Below are 21,917 nucleotides of genomic sequence, written 5' to 3'. Positions count from 1 at the left end.
CCATTAGTTTAGGTGGAGTGTTTGCCACTTGCAGCCAAAGAATCCTGATTAACACAGCCTCCATCTGTCACCTGAATCCCTCCTTTAATAGTTTAAGGGAGTCCTGCCTCCTCTCTTTGCCTTTTCTTGAGATAAACATGCAGTGAGGACTAGAGTCCTGGTCTTCACTATCGTCATCATCATCAACCTCATCATCATCATCAACATCAACAAAAATGACCAAGCGCTGTCTGTTCTTGGCATTGTCCTAGGTATAGTGGGGGAAAGAGCTGCAAATGGTAGTCTCTCCCTTCTGGGTGCTTCCATGCTCATCAAAATACAAGAAATTCCAAGGGCATAAAATACATGCTGAGCACAGATCTTCTTTAGAACAAGACATAAATCAATCAGTCTGCATGGAGTTTTTAAAGAACATAGATACTCATCACTACAGATTATTTTCTGACCTTTTGGTGCTAAACATCCCTTTCTTGAAAATCCATCCACCCCCTAGAATAAAAGGTTTTTACCTCCATCTTAGAGTTACCTTCTTCTTTGTACTTTTTTGTGGGGTCTTCTCCAACCAGGTTAGCTCCTCATTCAGGATCAAATTTGTTTATCTGTTTGTTTGTTTGTTTGTTTTCTGGGATGCCCTTTCTAGACCTATCCAATTTACTCCACTATAAAGTCCCCAGCCCCAGATTTCTCATGATGCCTAGAGCCCTCCCACTGCCAAAGTCTCCATTCCTTTAAGCTAATATCTGGCCTCTGGATATATCCTCATACAGGATACAATCTGTAAATCTCCTGTTTAAATGTCTTCCCATATGTATTCTGGTCCTGTTTAACCTCAACAACTTTCAAACAGTTAAATATGTAAAAAAGAAAAAAAAAGAGCATTACACATATTTCCAAACAAATTATCTATGTTCAACATTGTACATTCAACAGCTTTGTCTAGAAAGGAAAGAACAAGATAAACATGCAATTTATAAAGAATGAGAAAGAGGAATAGAAAAAACAGGGTTGTCTGGAATCCCTGTATTTCTTTTTTTTTAAGTTTATTTATTTATTTTGAGAGAGAGAGAGAGAATGCACAAGTGGGGGAGGGGCAGAAAGAGAGAGAGAGAGAGAGAGAGAGAGAGAGAGCATCTCAAGCAGGCTCCATGCTGTCAGCATAGAGCCCGATGCAGGGCTCGAACTCACAAACCATGAGATCATGACCTGAGCCAAAACCAAGAGTTGGGCACTTAACCAACTGAGCCACCCAGGTACCTCAAATCCCTGTATTTCTCATTACCCTTCCACTCTCAGCCTCTGCACAGACCATTAGAAATTCTGAGATCCAAGTATCACCCCAATGCATCCAGGCCTTCCTTGGGGAGACATGCCTACTGTGAACTGAAATGGCTGTCCTAGAGAATTCCACTGATTTACAATACTCTTTCCTACTTTCCAGGAGAGAAAGCTCCTCTTCCCCTTAGATCTGAAATGATAGGTCATTATCTGAATCTTATTCCAAAAATTTAGTAGCTTAAAAATAATTTCTGATTTCTCACAATTCTGTGGGTCAGAAATTTGGGTAGGGCTCAGGTGGGTCATTCTTCTGCTCCACAGGCCATTAGTTGGTGTCACTGACTAGGCTGTTTTCAAGTGTAGGCTTGGCTGGACTGGACAGCCCATGAGGTCCTCACTCAGGTATCTAGTGTGTAGGTGATCTTCCAGATGGTCTCTCCTGGGGGCTAGACTGGGCTTTCTCAGAGCATGGTTGTCTCAAGGTAGTTAAATTTCTTACATGGTGACTGGCTTCCCCCAGAGACCAAGGGGAAGCTGGTAGGTCTCCTACAGGCTAGGCCCTGAACTGGCTCAACATCACTTCCATTCCACCATATTCTGCAATCAAGGCAAGTCACAGAGCCTGCCCAGATTCAAGCGGAGGCAAAACAGATTCTACTTCTTGATGAGTGGAGTAACGTGTGAATACAGAGAAGAAAGAAAATGATGGCAACCATCTTTGGAGGTCATCTATCACACCACGTTTAACTCCTTCACTCACTTAAAGGGAACATGCTTTTGTTCATTTCTTATCCTTAAATAAACCACCATATAGGGGACCCTGTTCACCTTAGGCAACTCTTCTCAACCCCTTTTATCCCCACACATTATTTCGCCTCACAATCTCCATCCTCAAACCTAAAATGTTCCTTACATTTCACCTATACTCACCCTGTAGTACTTGTGTCAGAAAACTGTGTATTCCCAAGTGCTGACTCCAAATTAATTTTTACTAGAGCTTATTCTAATTTCGCATTCTGTTATGATAATGATCACTTAGAACTTGTAATATAACTATAAAATAAGGCTGACAGTCCTTTAAGCCAGGGGTTGGAAATCTTTTTCTGCAAAGAGCCAAATGGTAAATATTGTCAACTTCGGAGGTTTACAGTCTTTGTCGCAACTCCTCAACTCCTCAACTCTGTTGTATAGGAAAAGTGAAAAACAGCCATAGAAAACACATCAATGAGTGAACATGTCTGTGTCTCAATAAAACTTTTTTTACAAAAATAGGTAGCAGGCCATATTTGGCCCAAAGGCTATAGTTTTGCTGTTCCCTGCTTTAGACTAAGGAATGAGTATGTCTTTCAGTTTATCTTGTCTAATAATTAGCTTTTGACTTTCAGAAAGTCACTCTTCTCTGAAAATCATTTTTTTCATCTATAAATGAGGATATTGAGGGTCACCTGGGTGGCCCAGTCGGTTAAGCATCCAACTCTTCATTTCGGCTCAGGTCATGATCTCATGGTTCATGAGTTCAAACCCCACATGGGGCTTGGTGCTGACAGTGCAAAGCCTGCTTGGGATTCTCTTGCTCTCTCCCTGTCTCTCTCTCTCTCTCTCTCTCTCTCTCTCTCTTTCTCTCTCAAAATAAATAAATAAATCTTTAAAAATAAAATAAATAAATAAGGATATTGAAGTGAACAAAAATAAAATACCCCCTTATGCCTATAGTTGTGAAAATGCCACACACCTTTAAAACTCTGTAGAGGACATGCCCAAGATGGCCACAAGATGGGTTGTTTCTCCGTGATAATGTCTCAGAGTCCTGTTGGTATTTCCATGACTTTATGTCCTTTCAAGAGTCTCTCTATTTGTTTCTGTAGGTCTTCATATCCCCTTATCCATGTGTCTCTGTTGCTATATGGGCCATTCTCTTTATCTGTGTTTATGTATGTGATTTTCTGTCTGTTCTCAGGGTTTCACTGATCCTCAGTTTTCATCTGTGTGCTTTCTTGTGTGTCTCTATCTTGTTTCTTTGTGTATACATACATCTTTCTCTTCTTTCTGCCCTGCCTCTCTCCCCTGACTATAATGTTGAATAGCTGCATATTTTTCATTATTTCCTTTTAGAATGAAAAAATTTTCCTATTCTTAATTTTCAAAATAGATATAGCATATTTTATATAGTTTTCATATTTTATATGCTGTATATTTTTTAAATTTCCATTTATGTACAATGAGATATCACATGTAAATTCCTTAGCACAATATCTAATATTCAGTAGGTACCCAGTAATTATTATGTCCTTTTATCTGGCTTCCCTTTATGTAACTGCCTAAGTGACTTTTTTTTCACATGGGTCAATGATTCTCAACAGAAAAGAAGGTAGATCCTCTGTATCTTTCTAGAACACTTTGTTGTTCTGTCCCATCCTTACCCAGGGCACCAGCCCCCAGCCTCCTCATTGTCATTACTATGTCTGTACACATCTTGTGGGAACTAGTAAAAATAGGAAATCAAAGTTTATTTTTGCTCACCCACCCAGTGATGATCCCATACCTTCCACAGCTTCTTCTCTTTTGTTCACTCGGCAAGTATTTATTGAGCGTTCACTATGTACTCAGTGATGGGGATGAACAAAGCAGACACCGTCCCTGCCCTCACAGAGCTTATGGTTTACTGGGAGAAATGGGCAATAACTATACACCTGAACGAGAGCGGAGCAGTGGGTGCACGATTGGATTGGAATACTGGGGAGGGAATGATCTCTCTGAGCTGCCTTTCAAGGTGGGACCCAGAGGGTGAGCAGGAGCCAGCCTAGGACAAAGCAGGAGGGAAATGAAGGACACTTCCTAGGACAAAGCAGGAGGTCAGCAAGGCGGCAACAGACCGAGCCAGGCTCCCAGGCCAGGCATAGTGAGGGGTCATTCCAACATTAAAGGGGGCCACCAAAGGGTTTTAAGCAGGAGAGTGGCTGATCTGGTTTATGTGTTTCAAAAATGTTTCTAGCTACAGTGTGGGGGAATGGTTAGATTTTAGGGGCCGGAGGGGAAGCAGTGGAAGGAGACTCTCCAGAGATGGTGACAGTGAGTGAGGAAAGAAGAGAAAGCATTAGAAATATTTTAGGAGGTAGAAATGACAAGATTGGCCGATGAATTAGATGTGAAGACAAGGGGGCGGAAGAGCAAGGCTGGCACCAGGGTGCCCGTTGCAGGGAAGGGGGGTGCCGAGCAATCATACTTCCATTTTGGGCACGTTCCATAGGAGACTAGTGCGGAGCATGCAAGGGGAAATGTCAGGCAGGCCGTCGGATGTAGGAGTCTGTGCTCGGACTAGGGATTCGGGTCGGGGATGAAAATGTGGGGGTTGTCGGTCGTGGGAATGGATGTCATCCACCAGTGGAAGGGGACAGAGAGAGGAGAAAGGGGCCCAGGAGCAGGGAGAGAAGGAAGAACCTGTAAAGAGGAAAAGGAAGGGGAACCAGAGAGGGAAAGGAGCCAGGACACCATGCGTCCTCAAAGCCAAGAGTGCAGGGTGCTTCAAGAGGGAGTGGAGAGAGAGCAGGCCCTCACACTGGGTGCAGCTGGGATGCTGAGGGAGATGAGGACCGAAAGCCTGTCCCTAGATGTGGCCACGTGAAAGCCACCTGTGACAGTAATAAGAGTGGCTTTGCTGGAGTTGGGGGGAATGGGGGTGGGGGTGGGGTGAACGGGTGATGAGAGAATTAGGACCACCTGTGAAGACAAGTATCCAAGAAGTTTGGTCTTGAAGGGGAAGAAAGAAACACGCTGCAGAGGATGAGAGATCAAGGGTGAGGTGTTTGGGATAAGAGATACAAGGAGCAGAGGGGGGGCGGGGCTCAGCCCGCTAAGCGTCTGATTATTGATCTTGGCCCAGGGCATGATCTCATGGTTCGTGGGTGCAGAGCCTGCTTGGGATTCTCTCTCCCCCTCTCTCTCTGCCCCTCCCCCTCTCATACTGTCTCTGTCTCTCTCTGTCTCTGTCTCTCTCTCGCTCAAAATAAATAAACTTAAAAAAAAAAAAACACTAGGGTGTGTTTGGAAACTCAAAATGATCAGCGAAGAGCGAGATTGTGCCTCAGCTTTTGTGTTACTTTTCATAACGATGAGAACTTAGAATTGTGTAACTCTTCACAGTTTACCGAGTGTTATCACACACACTATCTCAGCCTTACAGCCATGCCATGAGGTACGTAGCAGCCCTGAGTTAGGGATGAGGCAGTAAGGGACATGTTCAAGGTCACAGCCAGGAAGGGGCAGGGCCAGGCCCCCGTGCCCACACTGCTCCCCTCCCCTAACCCAAAGGCTCTCCCTGTCCACAGCACTCCTGTCCCAGAGGACGGGCACCAGAATTAGTTGGCACTCACACGGTATGGGTTGTGCCCTACCAGTGTCCCTCAGGCAGGTTTTTCAGTTGCCACCAAGCCAGTCACTTCTGCCTGCTGGCCCAGCTTTGATGTTATGAAGTCACGGCTGCTTTTCAAGAACACAAGACCCTTCCCAAGCCCCTTTAACTGAGCCTCAGCTCTTCCTGAATTTCTGGAAGAAACCAACGATTTCTGGCAGGTGTCAGAGAGAGGATATGTGACATTTCACATCCCTCACCTCCAGCCCCTGAGGCTTGTCAACACGGGGACCGCCACCCAGAGAGACCGTGGGTGGGTTAGTGACTGTGGCCAACCTCGGTGCCTCGGTCTCCACATCTGTAAAATCCTGTAAAATCCATTCGGATGAAGTGAGATGGTGGGTATACGGCACTCAGAAGGGTGCTTGGCACGTGATGACTGCTCTATTGACGCTGCTCATGATTATTTTCATCCTCTCACTCACTCATACGTTGGACAGACATTTGTGGAGCACCTTCTCAATGCCAAGGATCGCTGTAGGCACAGCAAATAGAGAGATGTAGCCACATGCTTCCTGGGCTCGAGAAGCATATGTTGTAACGAAGGGAAGGGATGTTGGAACACAAACAGCTCTGCCCTCGCAGGAATAAGCGAGGTGCAAAACACCGGGTACCCGGAGAAGAGAGCGCATCTAGGCGAGAGGCAGTCGGTAGGGGCAGGCTGCGGGGGAGGGCAGGAGGGGGAGACCATTCCCCACGGAAGGGGGCAGCTGCAGCTGAGCAAAGTCACAGGAGCTGGAGAAGGCAGCGACTGTTTGGGGGTGGGGGGCGGGTGGTGAGGAACCCGACAGGAGCATCTGCTCCGGGGAGAAGAGGGGAGGGGATGAGACTGGTTATCCTGGGGGAGGATTGTGGGAGGCCCAGATGTCAGTCCGGCAGACCCAGCAAGGGGCAGCCTGGGTGGAGGCAGGACGGTCAACTCTGCATTTACTTCTGGCTTCGCATCAGGGCTTTTTGGGAAGCCTAGTAGGATCTGTTGGTTTGGCTTTGTGTCTGTCGTCCTCAGGGGGGGTGGTGGGAGGGAAGGGGCCACAGTGTCAAGATTCGCCCCAGGCCCCCAGTTAGGTTTAGGCAGGACTCCACAGCACCTACCCCTTCCGTAACAGATGGAGGAACTTGAACCGGCCTGGTAACCCCACCCCGCTAACCCCTAGGGAATGCCCTGGAACTAGCTCCCCCAAGCTCTCCAAAGAAGATGATTCAGGGCCATCTCCTCCCCTAGGGCCACCACCATGGGGGAGCAGGGACCTTGTGGGCACACCTGCCACCGAGGCTTCAGGGCCAAAGGACTGGCCTCCAATTTGCACAGAGCCAGGCCCCTACCTCCCTGTGGCCACATTTGTCGACACGTGTTGTGACCCCTGAGTTAGTCCAGTTTGCAGAACAGAAACCCAGAACCTAGCAAGGGAAACTGACCAGCCTGAGGTTACAAAACCAATCTGGGGGAAAGTCAGGACCTGGGAAAAGTAAATGAAATCGAGGATGAGAACGTGCAAGTGCTGTGGGAATGGCAGGCTATTATCTCCTCCTTCATGGGCATTTCTCATGGTCGCTACTTTGGGGGAAGTCACCAGAAAGATAAATCAGAGAACCAGGACCGTTGACACCATGGGCAGTGTGGAAAGAACACGGGATTTAGACCCTGGAGACAGAGGCCTGGCACGGCCAATACCAGCTGTGTAACCTTGGACAGCTCACTGCCTCCCTGACCCTCAGTTTCCTTTTCTAGGAAAATGCCTTATCAACCCTCGTTCTGTGGGGCTGAGGTGAAACAATGCATCTGATAGTGCTTTTAATGAGCCCTGGGCTCTAGGACTGTGGTGTCTTGTGGGGAGCAGTAAGATGGTAGCAACCAGCAGACCTGGGGGCTTGGAGGACTAGTGTGCAGCATCCTGGCACTTTCTGTCCCTGGGGGCAGGAGCCAGCTGCTGCCGGTGCTGGAACCCAAGTGTTCTGTCTCTCCTGCCCAGACGCGCCCCATGGGTCATGCCGGGCCCTCGACTTGCAGACCTCAGACACTGTTCATCAAGGCGTGCAAGGCACGACCTTCCATCACTGGGTGCTGATGCAGCTCCCAGTGAGCTCTGCACCCCCGCCCCACCTTAACACACTGTGGGTGCCAAAATGCGCCTGGCCAGTTGCTCAGCATTCCCCAAACTTCACAAGCTCTGCATCTCAGTGATGGAGGAGAGGCCCAAGTTGGATCAGTTTCAGGAAAACAAGAAGTGATTTCTCTCAAAGACCTTGGCGAGGTCTTTCCGCTCACCCCATCCCCACCCCCTGAGTGTTCTGGGCCAGGACAGCCGGAGGCCTGCAGCTAAATGTCACTCAGGATGTACACGCTTAGGTTAAAACAAAAGCAGGAGGCCGGGACTAATGGATGGACGTTGGCCGGGTTCCTTAGGAGAGCCTGGCGAGCTGGTGTTCCCTAGAGGCGGGAGAAGATCTTCAGATATTCACGGCTATGCCTCCCAAGGATGACCTTGGGCATGGCGCTTTCCACAGATGGAAAGGCAATGGGAAGAAATCGACTGTGGGACACCTAAACCCTTATGACTCAGACATGGATTCTGAGGTTTCATTCATTCAATCATTCAACAAGTATTTATTGAGCACCTATTGTGTGTCAGGGACTGTTCTAAGCCCTGGCAAACGAAACAGACAAAAACTTCTGCCCTTGGAGCTGATATTCTAGTGGGATCAGACAGAGAAGGAAGAGATAAACAAGAAGATAGGGAACGGTCTGCTGCTAGTAAAAGCTTCAGGGGAAGAGAGCAGGGAGGAGGGATAAGAGTAGTGGGGTGGGGAGTGTTTGCAGGTTTCAGGAATGTGGCAGGAAGGCCTCACTGAGAAGCAACAACAGAGCCAGGGAGACAGCCACGTGGATATCTGGAGGAAATGGCTCCTGGGCAGAGGGAACAGCAGGTGCAAAGTCCCTGAGGCAAGAACATGCCTGGGGCTTCAGTGCAGCAAGAGACTGGGTGGCTGCAGGAGAATGAGACCAGAGAGATGACAATAGATGAGCATTTTAATCTTTTCATATGGAGTCCCTTAGAAAAAGAGATCCAACGGATCCACCCACTGACTTTCAATGTGTTTGTAATCTCAGTTCGGAGGTGCCCATTTCATGCTACTGTGTTTAAATGCCAGGGCTCTGTCAGGAAAGAGTCATTCCAAACCTCAGCAACAAAGCCTCTGCTCTTCCAGGGCTCGTTTGTGCAGCAAGTGCCTGCGTCCAGGACCTAGCACCTGACACTTACTAGCTGCATTACCTTGGGGAACGGCACCCTGACCCTCATTTTCTCCAGTGCAGCTCATCGGTTGCCTCGTCTGTGAAAAGCATTAGTAATACAACCTCCCATGCCCACCCCACTTGCTTATTAGATTTAAATTAGTGAGATCATAAATATGAAAGTGTCTTTTGCATTGAAATGGGCAAGGTAGATCTAGGGGGGGTGGTCATTTTCTTCAGTGAAGCCCGTGGTAAGGGGATTGTCACGGGCTTCCCGTCCCTCTGTGCCACTCTGCTTCTCATACTGTGTCCCATGTGGGCCCAGCTGACTCTTACTTTAAGTGAGTCTGTATCTGATTCAGGGACACTCACCAAACACCCAGGGACTCCTAAATGAGCCAGGACTGAATTGCGCCCCCCCCCCCCCCCACTGACCTGTCTGGGAGGACTTTCCAAGCCCCATTGCTGGGGGGGGCGGGGCAGGGACCCCAGGTGAGCCCAGCTGCTCCTCCTCAACACCCCCTCCCCCTACCTCCTCCAGGTACAACGGCCCCAACCTGGTTCTGAAGTATGACCGGGCCCAAAAGCGACTGGTGAACATCGCAGTGGATGAGCGCAGCTCCCCTTACTATGCACTGCGGGACCGGCAAGGGAATGCTATCGGGGTCACAGCCTGCGATATTGACGGGGATGGCCGTGAGGAGATCTACTTCCTCAACACCAATAATGCCTTCTCAGGTAAGGGTGTGGGGCCCTGGGCCTCTTCCTGCTTCCCACCCTCTTCCTCCCAACACCAGCTGGAGGTAGGGCCTTCCCGGCCCTGGCCTTTCTCAGGCTACTGTCACGGGCTCCCCCAGGCATAGACCCCTGCTGCCTCCAGCACCTCGCTCTGTCCCAGCAGAGACCCCCAGGAGGACCCCTTCTTCTCTTGTAAATGAAGCTTGTTCTCAGCTCCCAGGCCCTGGGCCTAGAAACTTTGGAGCATGAATGGAGGAGACCCGTTCTCTCCCTCAGACTTTCTGTCCTCATGCCCCCCAGTCCTCCTAACCCCTCCCCTCCTTTCCCTCCACTGCTCACTGGACAGATGGCCCCCCGGAATCGCCCTCTATGCTGCTTCTAGGGGACCTTTCAAAATGCTTTGAAATCCTTCAAGGGCCCCCCACAGCTTTTAGCTGAGCTCATTTATTCACACCATAAATTCCCGCTGAGCACCAACTCCATTCCAGACTAGAGGCACTAGAGGCTGGGGATACAACTTGGAAGAAGACGGACTTGAGTTCATGGAGCCTTTCCCAGCCCAAAGTGTCTCATCTGACTTACCTGGGGGTCTTGTATAAATGCACATTCTGACTCAGCAAGTCTGCGTGGGGCCCGACATCCTGCATTGCTAACATACTCCCAGGCTATGATGATGCTGCTGGTCCAGGGACCACACTTTGAGTAGCAAGGCCCTACAAACCAAGGAATGGCTGAGGAAAATTGATGCCCAGAAGGCTAAGTAATAGTAACAATAATGGTAACAGCTAATACTTAAGTAGCACCTACTGTGTGCCAGGCCTAGATCCAAGCACTTTATATTAATCATCTCATCTAAGCCTTGCAACAACTCATTTAGGTAGGTTCTGGGCATCCCACTTTATAGCTGAGGAGACCAAGGCACAGAGGTCACATGACTGGCACAAGGCCACAAAACTTATAAGTCCCAAGATTCAAACCCCGGGGTCTGACTCCAGATCCACTCTTTAATTAAGATACACCCAAGCCCTGGGGTACCTGGGTGGCTCATTTGGTTAAGTGTCCAACTCTTCATTTCGATCTCATGGTTCATGGATGGGGCTCTGTGCTGACAGTGCAGAGCCTGCTTGGGATTCTCTGTCTCCTCTCTCTCTCTGCCCCTCCCCCACTCATGCTCGCTTTCTCTCTCTGTCTCTCTAAATAAGTAAAAAAAAAAAAAAAAAAAAAAAAAGGAAAGAAAGAAAAGAAAAGAAAAAAAAGATACTCCATGGCCTTGCTCAATCCTATGTCCTCAGGACCCAGTGGAGAGCCTGACTCATAGTGGGTGCCTAGTGTTGCACAAGTTGGGGGACTATGTACTTGGGGCTAAATATCAAAATGGTTCCCAGCCCTTGACTCTCCCATTCTCTCAAGCCTGAGCTCAGCCCACTAGAATGAAGTCCATTCCCATGGGGCCACATCTGCTGGGAAGTCCCAGGCCATAATGTCCTCCTGGGGCACTCAGAGCCTCATGTCCCTAAGGGGCCAGGTGGGACATGCGTTGGACTCTTCCAGATGGCAGCAGCCTCTTCGGTTGGTCTAGACAACACCCTATAGTTCAGACTTTATGTATTCACCATCCTGGACCCTCCCAATCTCCTAGAGGCAGGTGATTGCCTGGCTCTGGGGTTCACCTTCCCCACCTCTTCCCCAGCCCGAGCACACACATTAGCTTTCCTTGGGCCCATAATGTTGCCCCCACTGGTTTTTGAGGCCAGGCCAGAATCCAGCCCCTAGACTGCCCTGATGTTGAGCCCTGCCAGTGGCATGAATGGAGGAGAAGAGGTTGGGGCCCGTACCAGGGGCAGGGGCCGACACAGGCGGGGCTGACTGGCTGGCAGCCAGCCTTGTGCAGCCAAGAAACAATGAGCCACAGCCCCGAGTGGTGTTTTATGGGTTTTCATCTCATCTTGCCACCAAGTGAGGCCTGAGAGATAGTAATTATCCCTACACAAATATCAGGGCATGATTACCCAGCTGGATTTACTGCCCTCTCTCCAACCAAGCCAAGATTGGATTAGGACACAATTAATTGATGGGCTGATCAACCCTTTAAGTTGATCAAGGTCAGGAGGGGAGCAGCAGCAAGGGACAGCGGTGAAAGGGGTGAGTCCCCAGGAAGATGTGGGAGGGCAGGGAAGCAGAAATAGGGAGAACTATGGAAGGCGGAGGGGGGGCGGTGTTCAACATAGGCTTGGCAGGCAGGATGCCAGAGGAAGGGGACAGACTCTCCTCCCCACTCACCGAACAAAGAGCACCTGGGAGGAGACTTCAGGTGGCTCTGAAGCAGTAGCCCCTCCCATGCTCTTGGAGTGTTCCATTGTGAATCCTAGGACAGAGGTGCTCGGCCCCAGCTGTACGTTAAAATCTCCTGGGGAGCTTTTATCACTCCCAGTTCCCACAGTGCACCCCAGTGTGGTCCAATCCGAATCTCTGGGGGTGGGACCCAGTTAGCAGATTGTAAAGCTTTCCAGGTGATTCCCATGTGCAGTCAAAGTTGAAAGACTAACCAACCCCCCACCCCCGCACCAGTCATGTTAGTTCCGTGCCCGGCCTAGCCTAACCATGGCCCCATTCATTCATGAATGTATTCATTCATTGGACAACTATTTAATGAGCACCTACTGTGTGCCAGGCTCTATTCTTGGCATTGAGGATGCCCTATGGATGAAACAAAAATCCTACCCTTCTGAAGTTTACACTGTATGCCCAGTACAGCTATATATTTCTCTAGGTACCTGACTCTCATGGACTCGAAAGTCCTCATACCAGCACCCCCAGCCCAGCTAGATTTTGAACGTCCTAAGAGCACAGTTAAAACCTGATAAATAGGGGCGCCTGGGTGGCGCAGTCGGTTAAGCGTCCGACTTCAGCCAGGTCACGATCTCGCGGTCCGTGAGTTCGAGCCCCGCGTCGGGCTCTGGGCTGATGGCTCGGAGCCTGGAGCCTGTTTCTGATTCTGTGTCTCCCTCTCTCTCTGCCCCTCCCCCGTTCATGCTCTGTCTCTCTCTGTCCCAAAAATAAAATTAAAAACGTTGAAAAAAAAAAATTAAAAAAAAAAAAAAAAAAACCTGATAAATAAATCCCAAAAGAACAGACAAGGCATGAGTCATTGGGCCTGAGAGAAGGTGTGCCAACCAAGGTAAGGCAAGGGGAGGCAGCAACATGGAAGACCCCCAGGAGGTCCTGGGCTTCCTGGGTTGGAGGGCACAAGTGTTCATCTGGGAGAGGCTGGAGCTGGGCCCCCAGCGCTGGGGTAAGGGCGACAGTGCCCAGCAGCCTCAGCTCCAGACGTGCAGCTCCCGGTGACCTTCTGTGGGTTCGAGTTCATTTTTCAGTTGGGTGATTCAGTCGATTCATCGACAGTGGGCAGGTGTGGAGCTGGGATATTTGTGCCACGTCAGCGCCTCCTTGGGTCCAGCTGGCACGATACTCAGCCACTGCCACCCTGCCCACTGTGGGGAACCTGAGATCCCCTCTAGGAGTCCTGCCAACCCATGCCTGCCCTGGCATGTGCCTGGGAGGGACCTGTGGAAGGACAGCCCTGTTCCCTCCCTTAGCCAGTCTTTGGGATGTCAGCACTGGTGTCCTGGAGAAGGGTTGAGACCCTGCATCCTGGCAGTGGGGGTCAGTCTGTACAACACTGGGGTCTGCACCTTACTCACTGGGTGACTTCTTTCAGCCTCAACCCCTTCATCTGTAGAACACGAAAAATTCTATCAACTTCCTAAGCTCAGCTCCCTCCATGAGCTCCATAGACTATATCCAGAGTTTCTGTCGTGGCCTACAACACCCCTCCTTGGTGTGAGCCAGATTGCCCTTCTGACCTCGTTGCCTCCACTCACTCACTTCCTCTTGCTCACCATGTTCCCACCTGAGGCCTTCATACTTGCTGTTCCCTCTGCCTGAAATGCTTTTCCCACCACTATTGTCAGAAATCACTCCTTCCCTTCATTCAGGCTCATCCCCAGATGTCCTACCTACCATCCCCAGATGCCCTACACCTTAAATCCCTATCTGTCTCTGCTACCTTAATTCACTTTATTTCTCTTCCTAGCGCTTAGCACTACTGAAAGTATGTTATACATTTGTTGTTCATCTCTCCTACTCAGCTCCACAGGTGTAAAAACTTTGTCTTGCTTGCTGCTATGTGTCTAGGCCCAAAGAAGTGCTTATGTCACTTAATAAACATTCAATACATACATTTGAATGAGTAACTGAGATACTCAATGAAAAGCACTTATAATGGTGTCTAGGACTTAATAAGTGCTCTCCAAGCAATAGCCATTATAATCCTGCAGCGTGAAGCAAGTCAGAGGCTTTAGAAGTTTCCTGGGCAGAGGGGTCAGGCCTCCCTCCTGGCCCATGGGAGAGAGAGACTCTAGGAGCAGAAACAGAAAAGGACCATCATGTAAACAAGTACCACCCAGATAAGGGTACCAGGGGGGCATGGGTTAAGGATTAAGAATTGGAAGATAGGTAGGAGGGAGGGAACAGAAAGACTGACCACAATCCCAAGAAGGCCTGGGCCACAAAACCAGCTTATGGCTTAACTTAACTGGAAAAATACAAGCCAGTGTGGTTCAGATAATACATTACTTGGTGAAAACCAGGTAAGAGGGGATGTAGGACAAAGGGGGACCAGAGGCTGGTGCCAGCACCTCCCTCGCCATCCAAGAACCCAGGACCTCCTGCAGCTCCCGGTCAGAGACCATCGCCCTAGGGATCTGGCGCTGGCCAGCCTAGCTGCTGTCCTGTGTGGCCCCAAGTTCTCCTGCCCATGTAACCTTGAGTAACGGTGGTGTGGGTAGGGGATGGGCCAGCGGCAACTGTGAGCCCCACCACTTACGTTATTTTTACTTGCTGAGTTCAACAGAATAGTCACTAATAATCTGCTGCCTTCAATCTGCATATACCTCCCTCCTCTTCTACCGAAACAGTAGTGTGTACTCTACTCACGTGGCTACTCTTGGTTTGTTTCATTTAGCAATCCATTTTGGGTATCATTTCACAGCAGCACACAGATAGCTTGCTCATTCTTTTGATGGCTGTGTAGTACTCCATTGTGTTGATTTGCCATTCACCAAATCGGTCCTCTGTTGATGAACATTTAGGTTGCTTTCAATCTCCTGCTCCGACAAGCCGTGCCACCAAATGAATAAGTTTATGCAACATACCATTGTCCACAATGGCAGGTGTGCCTGTAAGGTGAGTTCCTACAAGGGAATCACTGCATCAGAGGAGCATACGTGTGTGGATTTGATAGGCATCGCCAAACCACCCTTCAAATGGTGGACAGTCTAATGACATTCCATTTGGCCCTGACGCGAGTGAGCATTTCCCAACATTCTCATCGACACAGTGTGTCATCATTTTTAATATTTGCCAATCTTATAGGAAAAAATTGGTACCTAAATGTAGTCTTAATTTTCATTTTTCTCTAAATGAGTGAGGCTGAGCATATTTTTATGTATTTGAGTCTCTGCTCATCGTCTTTGCCCATTTTTTCTATTGATTATTGGCCTTTTTCTTATTGATTTATAACACCTCTTTATAAATTAGGGAAATTAGTCCTCTGTCTGTAATGCATGTTGCAAATAGTTTCCCCTTGTTTGTCATTTTTGTTTTGTCTTTGTTCATCGCGGGTTTTGCAATGCAGAACAATTTTAGGTTTATGAACTTGGATTTATCGCTGTTTTCTCTGACGGCTTGTGGGCTCTGTGTCGTCCTTAGGCCACCGGGAGGGGCTTCTGTGCCCTCTCAGAGAGAAGGGGTCAGTCACTGTGCCAGAAAGGAAAGGGGACGGGGGGCGGGTTGCACTTCCAGCTTCTGCCCACACCACAGATGAGCCACCTGCTCTTGAAAGCACCCCCCGTCTGGCAGCTCCCTCAGCCAGGCCACTTGCAGCTACACCCAGACACGCTGTCTCTTGCAACTCAGAGTGTGTTCTGTGGCCCAGCAGCACCGGCAACAGCCAGACGCTCAGGCCCTATTCCAGACCTACCAGACCAGAATCTGCATTTTAACAGGATGTCCTTGACTTCCTGTGCCTGGTAAAGCCTGAGTACCTGCTCAGTCTCCACCTTCTATCCTAGTCGGCTCCCAAGGTCTCCTCATCCCCAGCCTTGTTTCCTTTGGATGCACAGTGCTGATTTTCAGCTCACCCAGCCCGGCCCCCTTTGGGAAGAAGCTCATGAGTGCTCAGGCTCCCTCCCCTACCCCTGTGGGGCTTCATTTACATGTGGCCCCATAAGAAGGCAGGATGGATGAGGCTGTCAAAGCAGTTCCATAAAGAGTATGGGGCCCCAAAGGCCATTTTCTCAGAACGAGGTTCCTTAGGAGTCAGGGACTAGACTGCCCTCCACCAGCACCCCTCCAGCTCTTTCATACAAGGTGGGATGGGGACACTTTGAAGTCAGGCCACTGTTTGAAGCTCAGCTTTGCCACTTAACACCAGATGTGCATCTCTAAGCAAATGACTTAACCCTCAGAGTCCCAATTTCTCTCTGTAAAATGAAGAACCTACCTTCCCGACACGACATGGAGAGGGCTAAATGAGCTGATATGAGTGAAGCATCTGGCAGGGGTTGGTCAAGATTTCCCTCTTCACCCAGGGATGGAAGGAGGAAGACTGGGGTCAGAAATTATATCACGGTCAAGGGAAGTCTAGGTTCCTTCTTTATTAAAATGTCCTTTGCCTAAACTAGTCCTTTCTTCCCCTGAGGCCATCACAGCTTTGCTGGCTTTCCGTTGACTAAGTCTTATAAAGCATTTTATATTTAATATCAGCTTATACAGTTGTCTCCTGGGATGTGGCTCATTGAGGACCTGGAGTGGTCATGCCCTGTAATTCCCTGGATGATGATGGTGGCATGGTGGTGATGATAATGATGGTCATGATGGGGAGGATGGTGAGGAGGGTCATGATGATGGTGACAGGGGTGGTGAGGATGGTGGTGGTGGTGATGATGATGATGATGATGATATTTTTTTTTATTTTTCCAAGTTTATTTATTTTGAGAGAGACATAGAGCAAGTGGGGGAGGGATAGAGGGGGAGGGGAGAGAGAAAATTCCAAGCAGGCTTCATGCTGTCAGCGCAGAGCCTGACGTGGGGCTCGAACTCACAAAACCATGAGATCATGACCTGAGCCAAAACCAAGAGTAGGAGGACACTTAAGCAAGTGAGCCATCCAGGTGCCCCTATTATTTTTATTATTTATGGAATTTATCATGTGCCAGATACTGTCCTAAGTACTTCACATACATTATAGAATTTAACTCTCACAACAGCCTGATGAATAGGTGGCCGTTCTCCTTATCCAATTTTACAAATAAGAAAAAGACAAGCTGATGACTTGCCTAAGGTCACCCTAAGCCAGGGACGTTGCTGGCTCCCTCCTTAACCCCGCTGTTTGGCAGTAATCTCTTTGCCTTATGAAGGAAGTTGGAAGCGGAGCCCTCTTCCCTGCCACACACATAGCTCACTCTTCTCTTTGCCACCAATACCAGACCACAAGCCAGGTCATCTCCCTGAGGTGGGGGCACCCCATGGGGAAGGAGGCACTCAGGCCAATGATCCTTAGGAAGAGCCCTTTATGATCCAAACGTACCCTCTTAGTGGCTCCAAGTTATCCTCTGGGGACAGAGCTTGGTGTGGAGGGGATGACAGAATGGTGACTTGAGGGCCACTTGCTTAACACTGCTGCCCTCAGTGCAGAACCTTCCCCTTTTATTTGTCTGCTGATTCCCCCATCTCTGCCCCTTCTTCCTCCTACACCCGAATGAGTCTGCTCCTGGGACACGTTCTTTCTCCTCTGCCCCAGCTCCAACCTCACTGCTGTGCAAGCTGTTATCCTTTGTGGCCAGTGACCTCTTGGACATGTCTTCTCTCCACTTTGGGACCCTGTCAGATGCAAGTGGCCACTCCCAGCTGGCCCAGCCTCCCTGTTTCAGTGGCTGTCCTTACATTGTGGACCTCTCTTACCCAATCCCCCCTGCTCTTCATGCTCCAGCTTCCTGTAGCCCGTGCTTCCTCTCACTCCCCCTATCATCACAGAGGTGTCCGCCTTTTCTCCCTTGCTAGCTCACTCCTCCACTGCCAGGTTAATCTTCTGGAAACACTGTCTTCCCCAGATCAGAACCACCAAGGCCCCTTCACCGTCAGTCTTGGAATTAGTGGGTCTCTCCTGCCCTGCCATGTTTTTCCTCCTCAACCTCCACAAACTGTCCTCTCTGGCGTCTCCTCTGCATCTCTGTCTATGCACCCAGCCTGCCTAGAGCACCACCCCTCCACCTAAGCCACAGAGCGCAGCACACAGAAGCACAGGCTTTGAATCTCTCTCCACCACTTACTAGTTCTGTGACCTTGGGCAATTGACTAATCTCTCTGCCCCCTCAATTTCTCCACCTGTAAAATGGGTCTATACCAGCTCTCAAGGTGGCTGTGGGGTTTCGGCAAGAGGATGGCTGTAAAAGAGAATGCTTCACACAAAGCCTGGCCATGCCAAGTGCTCGATAAACAAGAGTCATTGTTGTTGTTATTCTGACCCTTCAAGTACGGGTACACGTGCCTCCTCCATCACGAGGCCCTCCCTGCTCACTACAGCCCCTTCCACCCTGACTCCATGGCATCTCCAGGATGTAACATCCTGTCCTGTTTCTCAGAGCTCTAATAACTGTGGGGTCTTAGGTAGGTCCCTTGCCTCTTGTGCATCAGGTCAGGGGAATAGTGCCCACCTCGGGGGTTGTGGTGAGGGTTAGTGAATGAATATATGTGCCTGGCACATGACTGAATATACATGAAGTGCTATAGAAATGTTAAGTAATATTAGTTTCACTGTGGTCCCACAGCATCTCCTCTACTTACCCTTCCTGTTGTAGAATGGACTGTAAGCACCCTGAATCAGCGACCAGGACTCCTGCTTCTCTGTGGCCTCCTACTGCACTTGGTACCCAGCAGGGCATGTTAGACCCCCCGAGCCTCACCTACAGGGCCTTCCCAGCTGGCCACCTGGCAGTAACTGGCAGTTCCAAGCCTCCTTTAATGCCAAGGTGCCAAAGTCAGGATGGGAATTGGGAGCCCCCAGACCTGCCTCTCACAGGGGCCGTGACCCCTAGCACCCCATGTCTTGCCCATGAACACCCTTCTCTTTCTCCCAGGCCTCTGCCCTCTCAGAGTCTCCCACAGGGGCTCAGGAGAGCCCCCGTCTTCTCCCTTCTTCCCGAGCAGCTGCCCCCCGACTTGGCGAGGGACCCCAGGGCAGAGTGCAGCTACAAGGAGCCAGAAGGCGGGATTACACGCTGACATGGGCCGGAGGCCAGTGCCGGGTGGTTATTGCCAGTGCCATCGACCCACACAGCTCACTGTTTATCTGTCTTCCTGACACACCTAATTACCCAGGTTGCAGCTGCCAGAGCGTTTGCTCTTCCTAAATCACGGGCTCCCATCTCTCCTCACCCAGGCCTCCGGGCCTCTGCCTGTAGAGGGGCTGCCATTGATTTTGCCGTTCCCATTTATGATCTACAAGGCTCTGCATCGCTGTTGCACATTTTACCTTAATTAGTTTATTCTTCTGGGCGTCCCTGGTCAGCTCAGAAGCCAGGAGGTGGAACAGGGGAAGAAGCTAACAGCACATGGCACCCTGACCCTTCTCCCGAGCCTGGGTGGACATCCAGAGACAGCAGTTTGCTAAGAACAGTGCTAGGTCCACGGGATGTTAATAGATGAGCTGTGAAGAGGGGTTCCATGGCCAACTGTATTTGGGAAAGACTGTATTAAATGATTAAGCAGGGGCGCCTGGGTGGCTCGGTCTGTTAAGCATCTGACTTCAGCTCAGATCATGATCTCGCAGTCCATGAGTTCAAGCCCCGCGTCGGGCTCTGTGCTGACAGCTCAGAGCCTGGAGCCTGCTTTGGATTCTGTGTCTTTCTCTCTCTCTGCCTGTCCCCCGCTCACATTTTCTCTCTCTCTCTCTCTCTCTCTCAGAAATAAACATTAAAAAAAATTTTAAATAAGATTAAGCAGGTAATTTATTGCAAGACTTTTTAAAAGTTTTGATAGACTGATGTCCATGGAGAATCTCGAGGGGGCATGATGGAAGGTGTGGTCTTTCCCAAACTCAGATGATCACAAAATCTTTTCTCCATCATCTCACAGAGACCAGGGTTCCATAAAGCACACTCTGGGAAATGTTTGTCTTGGGTGAGCGGGAGGAATGGGAGGTCATGAAGCCAACAGAGAGGGACAGAGTCATCCTGGTCCCATTTGTTCCTCTTGTCTCACTGAGGTAGGAACTCAACGGCGTGAGAAATTTCTGCCACTGAATGCACAGGTACCCATGGTGCTCTGTGAGCCCCGGCTGCCGGCAGCTGCCTTCTCACCCCGGCCCGCGCTTCACCAGAAGTTAACCAGGGTACTTCAGTGGGGACTAGACGAGCGGGAGGTTACCGTCTAAAGGGGCCCTGGTGTGACAGAGGAGGGCAGGGCCGCTCACTGTTGGGGGAGGCTGGAGACCTGGAAGCCTGCGGGGCCCTCCGCAGAGGTGCCCTGAGCGTCAGCAGGTGTTGACCAGGCTGCCGCCGCCTCGGGAGCAGCCGTGAGCACGGCAGGCCAGGCCCACAGTCCTCTACCGCAGTCCTGAAATCCAAACCATTCTGAGAGCCTCAGGTGTTTTGTTTTTTTTTTAAGTTTGTGGGAGAGTGAATTGATAGCAAAACCTGTCCTGGGCTGATGTGAGCTATTTATAGACTTTATTTATCCCACTTAGTGTGAATATTCATATATTTTACAGCAGAAATATTAATGTGTTTAATTATAGGGTGCTGCCCCATCCCTCTTGGGGGTGTTATGTAATAAATGGTGTGTGCGCTGTGTTACCTTTCTAAAATGTGAAAGAAAAAAATCTAAATTTCTAAATACATCTGGCCCCCAGGGATTGTGATGAGGTGCTGTGGGGCTGCCGTGTGCAATGCTGACCATGGCCCCGGGGCTTCAGTGCCTTTTTTTTGATGTGGATTTATTTTAGAGAGAGACAAAGAGAGTGAGAGCGGGGGAGGGGCAGAGAGAGAGGGGGACAGAGGATCTGAAGCAGGCTCCAAGCTCTGTGCTGACAGCAGAGAGCCCGACCTGGGGCTCAAACCCACGAACCATGAGATCATGACCTCATGACCATGAGCCGAAGTCGGACACTTACCTGACTGAGCCACCCAGGCGCCCTTTCAGTGCCTTTCATCCTGTAACTCCCACAGCCACAATGTGGGGGAGGAGGCACAGGAAGGAGTCAACTCCCTTGACCCCCAGGTGAGGAAACCAAGGCTGGAGAGGATAAGGAACCAGCAAGGCCTGAGCGGAAATTGGCGTGGGCACAGGCTCAGGCCATCGGAGTCAGCACCTGTGCTCCCATCCAGAACCAACTCCTCAGATGCCCCTGTGGGCTTCCCTCCCAGGCCGCCATGGCTCTGTGCAGACCCCAGATGTGGCTCCTCAGCCAAGCCTCCACAGAACAGACACCTGCAGGCCTCCCGGATCTGCTTTCTGCTCCCCTCAGAACGGGCCTTTTCCTCCCCCAGATTGGCCTCTGCCCCTCTAAGAGAGTCAGGCTCCAGTGCCAGCTCCCTGGTGTCTGGTGAGCATTTGAGGCCAACTCCAGACCCCACAGGCCACGCACCAGCTCCCGTGGGTCCCTGTGGTCTGAGGAGGTTCCCATGGGAGGCCACTCAGAGAGCAAAGCCTTTTGTTGTCTCCTGGGCAGAGCACCTGAGAGATCCTTTATATCCACCCTCACCTCACATGCTCACACTCCCACAGTCCTCTTCAGTCACTCGTTTCATGCACTGACTCTCGCCAGAGCCGTGCAGTGCAGAGCTAATGTCCCTGAAGAACCTTCAAGAGTGGCCCATCTGTAACATGGCAATGATCACTTGTGTCTAGACCACTTGGTCTCATAGCTACCGCCTTGAGGGGGCACTGTGCTAAGCCTTTGGGGTGCATCATCTCACGTATTCCGCACGGTAAACTTGACACAGTTATTACTGCTGTCCCATTTCCAGGGAAACTGGAGCTCAGAGATGCTAAGCAACTTGCCTAAAGTCAACAGCCAGCCCCCAGTAGTAGAATCTGGGTAGAACAGAGACCAGGACTGGGGCTGTGTACTCTAAACCCAGACGTCTTAACCACTGCAGCATGCTGCTTCCTTCCGCCTAAGCCCATGGCCTCTCCCTTGGGCCA

General features: G+C 50.1%; 1 protein-coding gene across 3 annotated transcripts in view; it reads left to right on the top strand.

Annotated features, from left to right (window-relative positions):
• The window catches only part of CRTAC1 (cartilage acidic protein 1), a 145,385-nt gene that overhangs the window by 74,366 nt on the left and 49,102 nt on the right, over positions 1 to 21,917 (top strand). For all 3 annotated transcript variants that reach the window (XM_086680570.1, XM_086680569.1, XM_086680568.1), the window contains exon 3: positions 9,457 to 9,653. In XM_086680570.1, coding sequence (XP_086536696.1) covers positions 9,457 to 9,653 — 197 coding nt within the window. The remainder of the gene's footprint in view (positions 1 to 9,456; positions 9,654 to 21,917) is intronic.

Source organism: Puma concolor, chromosome D2, assembly GCF_028749965.1.
Source record: "Puma concolor isolate L17-30 chromosome D2, mPumCon1.1.hap2, whole genome shotgun sequence".
In the NCBI taxonomy this organism is placed as follows: Eukaryota; Metazoa; Chordata; class Mammalia; order Carnivora; family Felidae; genus Puma; species Puma concolor.
The sequence above is the reverse complement of the archived record's forward strand: the minus strand, read 5'-3'. Positions and strand labels throughout refer to the sequence as shown.